The sequence below is a fragment of the Symphodus melops genome, assembly GCF_947650265.1.
Source record: "Symphodus melops genome assembly, chromosome: 12".
Lineage (NCBI taxonomy): Eukaryota > Metazoa > Chordata > Actinopteri > Labriformes > Labridae > Symphodus > Symphodus melops.
This window is the reverse complement of record NC_136702.1, coordinates 13,534,363-13,549,405: the sequence shown is the minus strand read 5'-3', so window position 1 is coordinate 13,549,405 and position 15,043 is coordinate 13,534,363. Positions and strand designations below refer to the sequence as shown.

General features: G+C 39.1%; 1 protein-coding gene across 2 annotated transcripts in view; it reads right to left on the bottom strand.

The window, feature by feature from the left end:
• erbb4b (erb-b2 receptor tyrosine kinase 4b) overlaps positions 1 to 15,043 on the bottom strand; it is a 308,590-nt gene that overhangs the window by 105,007 nt on the left and 188,540 nt on the right. For both annotated transcript variants that reach the window (XM_079357754.1, XM_079357755.1), the window contains exon 4: positions 144 to 275. In XM_079357754.1, coding sequence (XP_079213880.1) covers positions 144 to 275 — 132 coding nt within the window. The remainder of the gene's footprint in view (positions 1 to 143; positions 276 to 15,043) is intronic.

Sequence of the window (15,043 nt, the reverse complement as noted above, 5' to 3'; positions counted from 1 at the left end):
TCTTTGAGCCCCGACTAAATCAATGCTGCTGTTCGTTTGAGTAAGTGTACCTGTGTGCATGTTGAGCAACAGCAGCCACTTCAGTAAGACATTCCTGTAAGTAAAGGTTACAGTCAAACCTTCTTGCTTGCTGTGTTACTTACATGTGACACTGCTGTTGGTAGGCACCACCACTGAATGTAGCCGTGGGTTTTTGACAATATCCTGCCAGTGGATTGTGTCTGCATGACACAGGAACTTGTTCTTGTCAACATACACACCACCACTCAGGATCTCTGTGGAGAAAAGACAGAGCACAGAGTCAATACTTTTTCACACTAGATTTCCTTGGATTCTGCCATGGGGAAAAACCAAACGAAGCAATATTAAACCATGATACATGTGAACTTTTGTTACGTCATATTGAAGAAAAACTCCGTCCCTGTCTCAATCACTAACGCTTTTAGGTTGGTGGTGAGCTGCTGATCAGACAACACACATCCGATCATGGCTGCCTCATGTCCTGAGGGAGCCAGGAAAAAGCCATATCATATTGCTCCTCTTACAGCCTCTCATCTTTTCACTTTTTTCCTCCCTCATCCTCTGGTTCCCATGCTGTGACCGGACAGAATCAATTATTAGTCACAACCATCATAACACAAAATCCATCAGGGATCTGAGCCCTGTAAGGGACAGCGGTTTGAACAATTTTGTTGTTTTATTTTTTTCCCCAAGATAATGGATGAAAAAAAAAAAAATTGTTTCTCACCATTGTAATAGGCATCACCTTGTCCAAACAATGTTTGTCCAAGGTGATTGAAGTTACGCGCAAATACACCTGATTGGATAAAGAAGGTGGGTCTGATTATTTCTCTGCAGAAGTTTAGAGAACACTTAATCCCAACGCTTACACATGTACAAAAGAAGAAGAATGGGAATGAGAAAGAAAGAGAGACAAATAAGGACGGGAGAAAGCCACAGAGAGAAAGGTGGCTGTGAAGAAAGACAGAGTGAAGCCCAGTAGCAGATTTGCATTATTTACAGAGCCTGTGTGTTCTCTATCTCCCTACAAACAGATTACTGACACAGGGCTGAAACCGATGAGACACATAATCATACACGAGGCGCCCTGCCAGCACTACACACCAACAGCCAAATACAATATTGTCCCACAAAGGCCCGATTAAATGATACTCCTCGGATAATAGGTGGTGGTTGTATTACCTACACAAGCCCCCAAATCCCCCCCCTCCCCCTCCCTGTCTTTCTGCATGTGCAGAAAGAGTCGGAGAGAGAAATTAATCCTGCTTCTCACCACAGGAGGGATATCACTCTTGTAGGAGCGGGCCGCGTCTCAAATTCAAATTGTTTGCACAATGGGATGCCGCTGGCGAAGTAGGGCAATGGACAAACCGTCTGACAAAGCGAGGGGAGTGATTACAGCAAACATGCCAACAGGATGTCTTAACCCTGGTTAAGAAAGATACTGGTACATCCTCGAGGTGTTTACCTTTTATATTGGCTGGGTGGAATGTAATTGCAGCCAAAATGATATCAGATTTCAGTGTAAAAAACATCCGAGACATATTTAGCCACAGTTTGAACAGGGAGCAATGGGCTTTGAGGGTCCTTAGAAATGTATATGTTTTATTATTTTCCCCGATGCAAAATAAACATTTATATGCAAATAAGTAGATTCATTCATGTCTATCTGTATGTCTTTCAGTTGGCTATGCTGAGGAAAAACATGTGAAAGATATATTCTGTACTGAAGTAGTGTATATTGATCTGTACATCATTATTTGACCCTTTTTATTTCTAAATATACAGTCAGTGGGAAAGTACAACCAACGGGTAATTTGTTTTTGTCAAATTTATTTTCATGAATCTGAATAATCTTCGAGGCCTATAAACCTCACGACACATACATGGACATTTAAATAAAAATTTAAAATTAAAAAAAAAGACGAGAATGTAAAGTTGAAGGGCAAAACTGAATCACAAAAAAAATACACATTAAATGTGTTTCCATCATTAATCAAAAAATGTGTCCTCACGTCTTTAAACGTTGGTTACACTTTATCAGACCACATGTCTAGATCCTCTGTTTTGCAGAGGTTTAAAGTGGGAAAAAAAAGCAAAAAACAAAAGGAGTTGAACTTCAAGAGAAATTGTCAGGATTCTCAGGCGAGGTAAACAAGTGAGAGAAGATGTTCCCACTAATCCTGGCTGGACGTGAGCAGCATTCACACTCTCAAACACAGTGTATAAACACAGACCAGGAAATAAAACTCTCTCTGTTCAGCACTGTCACAACAACCGACCCTCAATGCCAACCGGATGGCTCCACCATCTTCTAAGGCTTCTAACACCCACATTAGGGTTTGTATTGCACAAAAAAACACACGCATTTACAGGGCGATATGACAAAGTTCAAAACGACAGATCACAGTTTAATTGGCTCTTCTTTTTGGTGTGTTGCCCAGGACAGTGAAAGTATTTCCCATGGCTTCTGTCACCAAGAAATGAATAATTAACAGATATTACATAATACTTACGATAATGTGCTAAACTCATGCAGGCTCTGCTTTCATTACAAGTAAATGATTGGCTTGCACATTAACTGCATGTGGAGTTAGTGGCCAGGGGCAGATCAATGGTTAAATCTTGCTGTTGATTGTTTAGTGGGTAGAGAAAATGCCTTAATTAGTTCTTCCACATAGCCACAGCTTGTAATTCCCCCCACCACACACACACTTCCCCCTTCCTTCATGCTTCATCCCAAGAGCTACTCCAAATGTCTCTGCATGAGCCGATGCCTTCATAAGGCACAGCAATCTTCACTTTCAGATCGCATGACCATTGGAGGAAAACAATATGAAATTCAGGCGGGCAGAACAAATGTATGCAGGCAATTATTTTGATGGTAAGTGGTTATTGTGCTGTTTTTTTTTTCTTTATTGCTATGTGGGGATGAGTTTGATTAAGACTGGGAGACAAATAGCAAACCAATGATCAGAGAAAAACTCATTAATGACTTTGTGGGAGAATTAATCAGGGTTGTGTGGATTGTTTAATGAAGAAATATGTAGGACAACAGAAGCACTATAACAGATGGATTATTTCCTCCAATATTAGAGGACTGTGTTCTCCAAAATCCACAATGTCGTTTATTCTCCTGTAATGAAGAATGAGCCATATGCAGAACTTTTGCCATCAATACAAACAAGGGAACAGATTCATTCAAGGTCTTCGCTTCAGTCACTTTTCATGGTGTCAACTTCTGGCTGATATGTACACATTATTCTGATGAGGACAAATCGAATCAGGCTTCATAAGGATCTGTAGACAGATAACGCTCAGAATAATTCCTGTTTCTTTTTTGTTCCATTTTGTATCATCCACTGTTGTCTTAGCGATTGGCTAAATGGGGCAACATGGGGCCTCTGTGCCGAGTGTTTAGAGGCTGTACATGAGCTGTAGTCCTCGAACCCTGTGGCCCGGGTTCAAGTCCGACTTGTGACTCCCCCCCCCCCCCCCCCCCATCTGTCCTGTATTTCTGATTCTATCCACTGTCCTGTCTCTACATAATACAGGACATCGTCCCATTTGGAGAGCAAAATGGTTGAAACCCCATCAGCTCAAATGCAATACAGCAACATCTAACAATGCTGACACCTGAATTAATGTCTTTAAACAGATATATCCATGCAAGTGCACCTTACAATCCACTTCAACCAGTTGTCTCAACTCCCACTCCATTTTGCTTCTCAAGTTACTTGTCAGACTGTCAGCAGTGGAGCTTTTTGAAAAGAAAGTCTTGACCAAGACTCAAAGCTAATCACTGTTTAAACCAGAGGCTGTACCGCTTTAAATACTTTGTCATTAGTCAAAAGCCATTGAGTTCTGAGATTAGGAGACATTAAAGTAGTCTTGCAGTTACAGTAGACAGGGAGGTATTCAATTCAGTTTCTACTGTACTCTCGCTTACCAGAGGGATTAGGGATTGTACCCAAGATGTTCTCTTCTCTCTCTTATTGACCCTGAGAGCTGCCACTTGGTTTTGGCTCAGTACTGTTATCAGCTTAGTGGAACAGAGGGGAGAAACTCTTAAGGAAGGCTGGGGATGCATTGCGGGTCGAAGGGGCTAAATGCTAGGGCACAGATGCCGCTGTAACCCTCAGCAGCAGCAGTGGAAGGATAGCATTGTTGCGAAGCAGGACACAACATTGAGACCGGCAGACATGAGTGCACTGTACTGTCCACACAGAGAGGGAAGGCTGTTGAATCAAACAAATGACACGCATGCTTACACAAAGGAATCAGGATTTGCAGTAAAAGGCCCCAATTACTATATAAACAATAAGGTCACTCATTTGAATTCCTGCAAGAGCCGATGTTGGAGGTGAATGTCACTATTCCTCTCTTCAGAAAAGACTCTTTTATCCTGGACTCTGGAGGAAAAGCCATTGAGTGTAACTGAAAAGCCAAGTATGCCTGGCTTTTCTGTAAACTATCTTCGGGCTGTTTATCACATTAACTGGAACTCTGCAATTTTTCTAAATTCCAAATAAGCTTGTTAACGGTTAACATAGCTTTATTGCTCGGAAAGAACTGCAACTTGCCTCTTACCAATTTTGCATTAGAGTAAGAAGGAATCTAATAAGTCGGAAGTTGTATGAGAAAGCTTTCAAAGGATGCAAAAAAAAAAGAGAATGCATTAAGTAAAGACATTTCAAGAGCTGCTTCTTCTTAGTTCATCTCACTGAATAAATTAAAGACCGAGTGGGAGAATGATGATGGGCAAATTAAAGAATGTACATGCCGTTTGGATAGATGATGAATAGATGACTTGGCATGATGGATGTTAAATGATGGGAGAATGAATGACATCTATTTTATCAGCCGTCATCCATCAGCGTATCTGTTCATCAGCCAAGATAGATGATGGCTACTGAAAAATAATAAAGAACAGAGACAGCCAGCCAGACAGACAGACAGAGAGAAGAAGAAAATGTCTTAAATATGGGCGCAAATGTTAAATGAATGATAGGGGAATTATTGAAGGGAGTCACTTGATTAAACTGATCCACTTTAAAGGCCACAGCCCCTTAAAAACAAACAATAAGATAAAAAAAAACAACAGTTTTCAGACACAGCTTATGTTGCCACACAGTGCTGCGTCAATCACTGTGCACCCATTTGGTGGTTTCTTGACAGGAGGTGTCAGGACAGCAAATCTCTGCCTTTGCACTACAAATAGGTGATCCCTTCTCCCATCCATTATCTGCTGCACCTGCACAGTTTCATCAGTACACTTGTGTCCTCACAGATGCCAAGGAAATGCTAGCAGATCTCAAAAGTCAATGTAAGTGGGCATGCAAGTTTTTTTTTGCATAGAGGAGCACTTGCATCTGAATATTTTTTGAAATATGGGGAATCTGACCAAGGTGCTGTATTTGACATGTCTGGTGAAACGTTTAGTCTCTTTTAATATAACATGGCCAATGATGAACTTTGAGAGACCTTGAAAGATGACAGAAAAAAAAACAACAACTTCTGAGCATACCGGAGATTTAAAAAAAAAAATGGTTCTGAGGCTTAGAAAATGTCAAAAACATTGAATTCTCTGGTAAAACTTGAAAGATGGCCAACAGGGAAGAGACATTGGTTTTATTTTGAAGTACTAAACTTCAACACCCCTATGGTCATGTCATAACCAGAATACCAATTAAGAATTAGCTCAGCTGTCATGTTGTCTCATTAAAAGTTACAGACCTTCTGCAAGTGCAGACACCTTTATCCTTAATGCCTTTACAGAGAGCGCACACATCTGTATCAAACACGCTTTAAGATTCTAATGCTGGCCTGTCTGAATCTCCCGGTCGTGATCGATATTAAATGAACTGCAATCCAGTGTTGAATCCTACTCTAATGTCCTATAGCATGCATCACAACTTCATGTTTTCTATGAGGTCAATAGATGGATCACCTCCCACAGGAACAGCGCGCAATTCTATCGCTGTTAGGACTTTTCCTCAGCAAAATGGTTGTACCCATTCAAATGTAATTGCACTTTTATGTGTTTAACTATTGACCTGAAAAGAACAACTGCATTAATTCGACTACATAAAAGCGCTTTATGAGAGGTTCACCAGAGAGATGGCAGCAATGGGATTTCACTGTCTCTGAACACATTGCGGTCAGGAGCAGAAGCGTGGGTGGTGTGTGTGTGTGTGTGTGCCTTTTATATGCGTGTGTTGAGGAGAATGAAGACATGGCGAAGACTTATGGAGAGAAAAGCATCAGAAGAACAAAACAAATAGGTGGCACCAGGAGATGGAATTAAAACTTGACTACAAGGGAAGATTATAAAGATTAAACATAGACAAACACTGAGCCATATAGTTGAGTGTCTTCTTCTTGTTTAGTATAGCCGTCCTTGGTTGTACCCCCATAGATATTTTTGCCTGCAAATGTATGTCGAGGAACCTCACAGATTACATGTGCAGTTAATTTCAACATGGTAACTGACATTCATGGCTGAGCGGCTACAGCAGAACACGGCATCACGTGTGCAATGATTTTTGTGGTAATGAACAACCTATTCCATCTTAATGCAAAAACCACTGATTGAAACCTTTAGTCTCAACAAGGCCGCTATTGCATTCATACGAAAAGCTCTATTTTCCCCTGCCTGGCTGCTAAGAATGTGGGTGGTAAACAAGCCTCACAGCCTCCATGAAAGCAGTTTGAAAACATTGGAAAGAGAAACAAATATGTTTGTGGGGAGGACCGAGATTTTCTTCGGTGGGATATAAGGCTGTGGACAGAGCAGCAAAGAAAACAATTGATAAAGGGGGACATGAGAAAACTGGCTGCCTGAGGGCACATACGAAGACACAAACTGTATTAGCAGAGTTAGATACCTTGATGTGGGTATACAATTGATAGCTGAATATATTTCATATTGAGCATGGACCACAGCCATTTATAAAGGTCAGAAATACAAGTCAATCTTGATACATTTCAATATTAGAAAGCTTTAAATTAGCTGAATTAAATAAATACAAAAAATAAAAAAAACATAATTCAAGCTGTTGTGAGATCTGTGTTGTTGATTTTGGCGACCCCTGTGGGCAAAGCAGAGCAGTTCCTCTCATTGCTGATATCGTACTGTACATGGTGTTTTCTGATTAAATAGCTGTTATTTACATAACATATTTTATATTTTGGGACATCAGTCTTGATTTCAAGTTATTTTATTCCCATCTTAAAACTCCTCAGAGAGTCATTACATGTCTTGACGCACTATATCAGAAAAACATTTTTTAAACATTTTCTAATTCATAAAGGGTCAATTACTGTCTTAAAGACAACCTTACTTATTTAAAAATGTTTTGGAGTAAAGGCATAGTACAGAACAGAAGAACACATTGTGCTATTTTTCAGCACTTATGATCAAAACATTGTCGACAACCAGCCTTTCTTTATCCTTGTATTTTGTATCTCCGCTGTAAAGAAGATGGCAGGGGGCGTCGTCCGTGCCCCCCCCCCCCCCCCCAAACCGCACGCCTCTCTCCCGCCAAGGTAATTGGATTCACAGGCTGCTGATTAAATTTGGCCCATCCCTCACGCAATTGTTTCCTCCAAGTCTTTATGAAAAATGGGTGAGATTTAGGGATTATGGAATTATACGCAAGCAAGGCAGAGCATCTGCTTAAAGATGAGAAGAGGAAAAATAAAATCATGACAGCATGGTTATGGAGGTTGTGTGTCTGTATATGTGTGTGTGTGGGTGTGTGTGTGTGTGTGTGTGTTGGGAGGGGGGCATCCTTGCTTATTTTCAATTTAAACTGTGATAAAACCCTGGTAATCTGAGCTTAATGGATAGAGAGTGATGGGGAGGAAAAGGAGGAGGAAGTCATTTTACAATTCTTTGAGATAACACAAATCTATAAGCAATAAGAAAAAACAAAAGAAAACAAATGAGCAGACAACAAAAGTAAGGCAGAAAAAGATTATCAAGGGGACAAAAAAGTGTGCAGTTGAAAAACCCCCCAAAAAAACAGTAAAAGACCTTCAATTGCTGCTGCTGAGGGCCACTTAGCTTATCAAGGCTGATGTGTGATCAGCCTGCCAGCTGAATGAAAATGAGCCATGCATGCTCTCTGGATTGGGTGAAAGAAAACAGGGCCTGAGAGAAGCAGACAGAGAGAGTGGGAAAAAAAAGATGGAAAGACTGCTAAGAGAGAAAGAGAGGGAGAGCATATCCTACCACAAGCATACCAAGTATGTTGGTTTTGCCACAGAGGAAGTTGGCCTCGGTCAGTGTGTGATTTGCTAAGGCAACAACACGTCAGTGAGGCCTTGTTTTTCCAAGCCTACTGAGAGACATTCAGTAACACACTACAGGCCATGGCTCTCACTTTGTGAACACAGTGCTTATTATGTGTGCCTCAGCCAAGATGGCAAAGTCCATCCAGAATACTGTAGAGTCAATTTGAAGGGAACTGCAGAACAATTAAGGAGCATGAACCTTAGAAAAAGCTGCTTACAGTCGAATCAATTTGTTGACCGGACATTGAAGTAATGATTCGTTTTTGAAATCAGAAATGTGTTGGAATCAAAACAGGGGGTCTGACTTCTTATTAGCTTCCAGAGATGACATTTGAATGATGTCAACAAATAACTTGCAACATTACATCCCCTTGGTATTTAAATCACATTTGTATAATCACATTTCTTCAAACAAGAAGGATAAGTTAATAATCAGGAGTATTTTGTTTTATTTAAGTAGAGACATTTCCATCTATCCAACCTAAAATAGAAGCTGCACAGGAAGAAGGGCTGGGGGGAACCAAAGTATGCTTGCCTGTTGTCTGTATTCAGAGATTGTAGGGTCAGACTCCAAACCAAGTAATTTATTTAAGTTAGTTTTGAATTGGATGAAAACTCAAATACTTGCAGACCTAACCGTGACTCAACAGACATCTGTTTATTGTCATTACATTGGCCAATCAGTTTGCTGGTTCTAATAACTGATACACTGCATGTGAGATTATCAAAAAATGACCAGTCATCAGATTTGAAAATTTACAGATCCAGAATAAAACGATGACAGTTGGATCTCTGCAATGGAAAAGTGAAAGAGAAGTCGGGGAATGCTTTACTCAAATGTTGTATGGTCATGACATGGTATAACATCCGCCATAACTCTGTAGAGACTGGATAGAAAAGACCTTTTCATGTCCCATTACCCACCACTGCTCCCAATTATTGCTGCTCAACTTAATGGAAGCTTTGGCCTAAAAAAAAAAACATGAATTATTAAGCTTCCTGGGAATATGGTTGGAGTTGAAAGGTTCGAGGGTAATGCGTGTGTCAAAAGGTTATGGAATTGTTTTTGGGGTACACGGCTTCATTCAAAGCTCAATCATAAAAATGTCAAACGGCAGTAACAGTGTAACGTTTCCTTTTTCCAGCTCTTCAAATATGTAGTATCTTGTCAGCATTTCATGGATTCTTAAAGACACGATCAACTTAATTTAAAAAGCAACAATTTAGTGTATTGCTTACCAACTGAAACAATGAAAAAGCAAAGTTCAGGTGGATTTAGTAATTGCAGTATTGCTTTCTTATATTTCTATCATCTGTGTTTGTAAAGGATGTGTGTGTTCACAACCATTAAAGGTTCTCGGAATTAATTTCCATTTGAAATATTTCAACGGTGAACGACACATTTAAACACTTTGGGTGAGGTTTGAATAAAGAGTAGATGTTCAATTGTTCATCTACAAATGTACATGGTATAAAAAAACATTCTTTGTTTGGCACATTTTCTTTAATGTTATTTAAACTGAATAGTTTATCTTTGGTTCACAAGAAAACTGTCAATTTCCACATAGTCCGTTACTACATCACCAAAGCGCTGGTTTTGGACGTTGGACGGCGTGCACGGACTATGTGAAAATTAGCAATAAAGCTGTGCCACCTCCAAAACATTCTCAACAACAGTGAATGGCTTATCCACATTTTTAACACTATTTTATTCAGTGTCAGTGAGTGTGTATTATGCAGTTATCAAATAACAGTTTACACTCTTGCATTCTACTCTTGTAAAAAGTTAGGACTAGAACAGGCAATCATCTTAGTCAAAATAGATTTGATTTGTGTGATGAAAAATAAGTCTTTCATAAAAGGAGACCTCGAATCAGAGCGGCTGTCAGAATTACAATTAAACATGTTCTTTGTGTTAGAAGACAATTGTCTTTTAGTCCAGGGGAATCGACTGATCTCCGCTTTGTTTGGAGAAATGCTCTAAAGTTTTAGTAGTTGTCACATTTCTTGTGGAATAGATCTGTGAAATCGTTTGTGTTCATTACATTTTCACAGATTGGTGCTCCCGAAGCTCTGTTGTCTGGGAAGCGGTATTCAAATGGATTTTCAATTGAAATTGTTGCACATGTCGGAGAGTGATCACTGAAGGCACCAAACACAGTGTTAGAAGAACTGTGACTGTCAGGAAAAAGGCCAAAATAGGGTTCCACTAAAGCAGAAACTGCTAGGAATGAGTTTTAAATAGTAGACAATCTAAGCGGTGAGACACTCAGGTTTGGTATTTAAACATTTTCACTTTTACATTATGCTCAGCTAAAAAAAAAATCGCCATTATTAATTCCATGTAGAACAAACCAGTTGACTATCAAAATGCAAACACAGTAATACAACCTCTGTTGTAAAAGTGGCTCAGTTCAGTCAGTCATTTCCTGTGAATCAAAGTCATCCATGTTGCACATGAGTCGAGTCTGTTATGTGACTATAAACCTTTATTTTAAAGGCATACTGTAGGAAGAATTTTGTGAGAGTGAAACATGAGAGGTCAAATGCCTTAAAAGAATGTGTTGTATTTCTCATGTCAACATCAGTAGAAGACTCCAATTTCAGACTGTGAAACTTTGAACCCCTTAAGGAAAATATAAAAACATATCCCCAATGTATTTAACTAAAACAGGTGTGAAAATCACCTGCTTGAGCCGTCGATTTCGTTGTCTTCAGGTAGGTATTCCGTGAGCTGTGACGTTTGATCTTCTTCTGGCTATCAATGCTGTCATAGGAGGGCATAGCCTGTGGCTCAGAAGAACTGTATGCTATTCCAGCTTAGATTTCTTAGCTGCTGCCTTTTGTCTAAATTGTAGTATGTAAATGAATAGTGTGGAGGATGTGGACAAGGACACATTGAAAAATGTAACCTGCCTCTGATATTCAGCAGCATTAAAGAAGAAACACAGGGCTTCTGCAGCTGCTTGCATCTACAGTAATGCATACTGTTACAAGTAGGTATATATTAATAGGATCTAAGTCAGTAAAGCAAACGTAGTGTCCAGACCCCATGATCAATTACAATATACCAGTACCAAAACAAGAGAGTTACAACATTTCTGTATGTCATCTATTGTGAAGAACTGTCATCCCAGCCAACGTGTGGTGTAAAATGAACGTTTACTTGCAACACCATAAAAAGTACTATATTACATGATCGAAAACAAATACTCTTTTAGCACGAGTCTGTATGTGTTCTGCATGTCTGGGGTTGCCAGAAGTGTTCTGAAGTCAAAGATGGGTCGTGAGCCAAAAAAGATTAGGAACCACGTCAGAAAGGCTTGCACAGAATACTGTAAGTCATTGGTCTACATGTAGTCGCTAAAACTTCCCTCAAGTAGCACACATGGGGAATACATGTTATAAAGATGAGGATGGTAGTTTTTATCGAGAGCTCTTAATAAAAGAAGCATTCCAGTCAAAAAGTCTCGTAGATGTTTGTGAGAGTTGGTAGATAGCGTACACTTCTCTTCACTGGAGATACAGAAAAATAGGAACTTATTTCAGCTTCATTTTCATTGCAGACTCTTATAACAATTACATATTTTTCTCTGTAAATTAAGTGTTTTCATTTTCTAATATTATGTGAACTACTGAATGTTTTTTTTTTCTTTCTGTAGCACCAGGATTAACGATTTGTAAAATACAGAAGTCCTTTATCTTGTTACAGAACTGCTAAACTACATGCAAGCTACAACAAGCTACAACTTTAAGGCATAAACTGTTCAGAGTTGTTGCATACACAATTCAAAGACATTCTTTGAGTTTAGAGAAAGACCGTTTGATTTTGGTAATACTTATAAACACCTTGCTTCTTCTACAGTAAAACATACTTGTATCACTTTACATCCACAAGAGTCTGTTTAGGCCCCATAAATAAGTTGATAGAAAAGACATTTTCCTCAATGGCTTTTGAGAGCCACAGAGCTGCCAGTCAGCTCCTATTTGATTTGCTTTCCCACTCATTTTGCTCTTCCTCTGAGATGAGCACTGAGTGGCTCTGACATCAAAGACCTGTCTGAAACACAGTCTGGCCTTCACAATCAAAAGAAGAACTGCACGTCAAGGCTGCACAGTCACACAGTGATGTGGTAAAGTCAGGATGACAGACAGTCAATGACAGAAAGTGAACATGACAATCACAGTGTGAGGGGTTTGTTTGAATCAGCATTCATATCTATGGCCGATTTCAAAAAGCAGAATAACATACAATGGAAATTAAGTGTGTAGGATACACTGATTGAAGAAGAATATTGCATATTTGCTCTTTTTGTTCATTGAATTTGAATATTAGTGCAATAAAGGGAATTATCCATATTTTCAAATCAAAAGTTTCACATACAGAAGATTAAATTAACCAAAGTATGCTGATAAATAATTTGAAACTGTTAACAGTTGAGTGTCAGTGTTGGTTAGTTTATTCTAATTAGGGTCTAAAACATGTATTAAATGTATCATCATGAAAAAGATTAAAAGACTGAAAAAGTCATTTAACATGGATTAATATTGTTGTCCAAAGATGTTATGTCATTGATATACAAATTTCTATCTAAAGGGATAGTTCTGTATTTTTGAAGTGGGCTTGTAAAATAAATGTCAACAGAAGGTGTAATCCATCTTTTAAAATATCTCAATCAGTAGTGTTTGCTCCATTTAATTTTGCAAATGATTTGCTATTTGGCTTGTCAAATTTGGGATTTATTTTAAAATAAATTAGTTGGGCTGTCTTTTATCAGGCTGCTGGTAGCTGTCACATTTCAATGCACTTACCTTCTTTCAACTTTGAATTTTGTCTTTGGACACAAATATATTTTCTTGGAAATTGAACTATTTAAAGTTAAAAAAAAAACATCAACAACAACAGGAATATGATGTATTTTAGACAGTTTTACGCAATTATTTGGGGTGTTAATATTAAGCTCATACAAAAAGTAAATCAATGCTATCGATTCCTGTTTTTTCTTTTCTTTTTATGTGGTAAACCATTGAAGCAAATCCCAACTTATCCTTTTAACACGTAGTACCAGTAAAGACACATCCTGAAGCAATTCATAGCATTGTAGATAATTTTACCAGTTTTTGCATGAATACATACAGGACTAATTTTTTAAAAACATGTAAGGAAACTCCAACCGACAAACTACCAAATGAAGAACGTCAGCAACTGTAAAAAGGTTATGATATCATAATCCAATTCTATATATGTCATTCTAACACCAACACTATTGTCAGTCAGCTAGCACAGGGAATGAGTAAGTTTCAGGAGTAAAGGTGTGAATTTTTTTACGTCAGGCAATATAATATTAGATTTTCCCATTAAACTAAAAAAAGAGCTTCCGGATATGCTTATTACTTCAAAACAAGCACATTTGGTATGTTGTGTAAAACAATATAGTAGCAGTGTCTGTTCTGAAACATTACATGGTTTGAATAATTGCACTTGGACATTTGCATACCCTTCAGTCCCGTTCTTTCCCCTCGTACCCTGCTGCAACAGCAGAGTGGAATTCAGAAGAGAGCTGAACTAAAGTGAACAGTATCCTATTGGTGTCTGAGCTAGTTTTACAGCTACATCATGGCAGTTTCTTAGCTTGATCTAATATTTAGCCTAGGGGTATGGGGATGCTGGAGATGGAGAGGACTGTGTTTTGATTATTAATTGGCATTAAAATTCTTTCCACGCCTACTTAAACTTTTAATGAGGTGAAAGTCGACTTCCACTTCCAGTGTGCCGCAGAGGCTCAGATTGGTTATAAAGGGTATGTAGTCGTATTTTAAAGAGTCTGGATATTGTTCCAGCGGAGGAAAGTTGAATCAGACATAGAGGGCAGGTCACTGATGCATACAAAGGTGTGAAAAACCTAAATTATTTACTGGACACAGACGCACACAACACATATGAATGTTATTGTACAAATATATACCGTAAATTCCGGACTATAAGCCGCTACTTTTTTCTCACACTTCGAGCACTGCGGCTTCTACTCCGGTGCGGCTTATTTATGGATTTTTCTTGCGGGACAATGAGCTTCTGCCGCAAAAACATTTGACTTCGTCACGTCGGATCTTAATATCAGTCATTTTGCGCTTCATGCACGCACCCTCATCATGGAAAACACACGGAGAAATACATATGATGCAGCTTTCAAGTTAAAGGCGATCGACCTGGCTGTCAAAGAAGCTAACAGAGCTGCTGCACGTTAAGATGACACTGACAGCGACAACAGAGACTGAGGAAGTGAGTAATGAAGTCATTCAGAGGCAGTGAATGGATGGACTTTTTCTTGTGAAATATATTACGGTCATCTTTTTCATCAGCCGTGTTACAGACACCGTCGGCTAGGCTTCGTATTGTAACGGTTCATGTTGTAAAGTCAGTAGTTGATAATGTGTTCATAATTCCGATTATGTGGAGAGTCAGTGAATGCACCAGCGAGAACGTGTTGAGTGGCTGTATGAGAGAACGCTGGGGGAGAGAGTTGGATTGTTACGGCAAGTTATGTGTTGCTCTCTGCTGTAAACGGCGTGGTCACGGCCGACAGTGATCGGGTTATTAAGTTATTATTTGAACGCTCTCGTCGTCCTTTAACGTCCGTACAGACGCTACAGTATTTGCGGATGTTACCGGTAGCCTACGTCTGTGTAAATAGCTCTTGTTATAGCGTGGACACCTGCGGCTTAT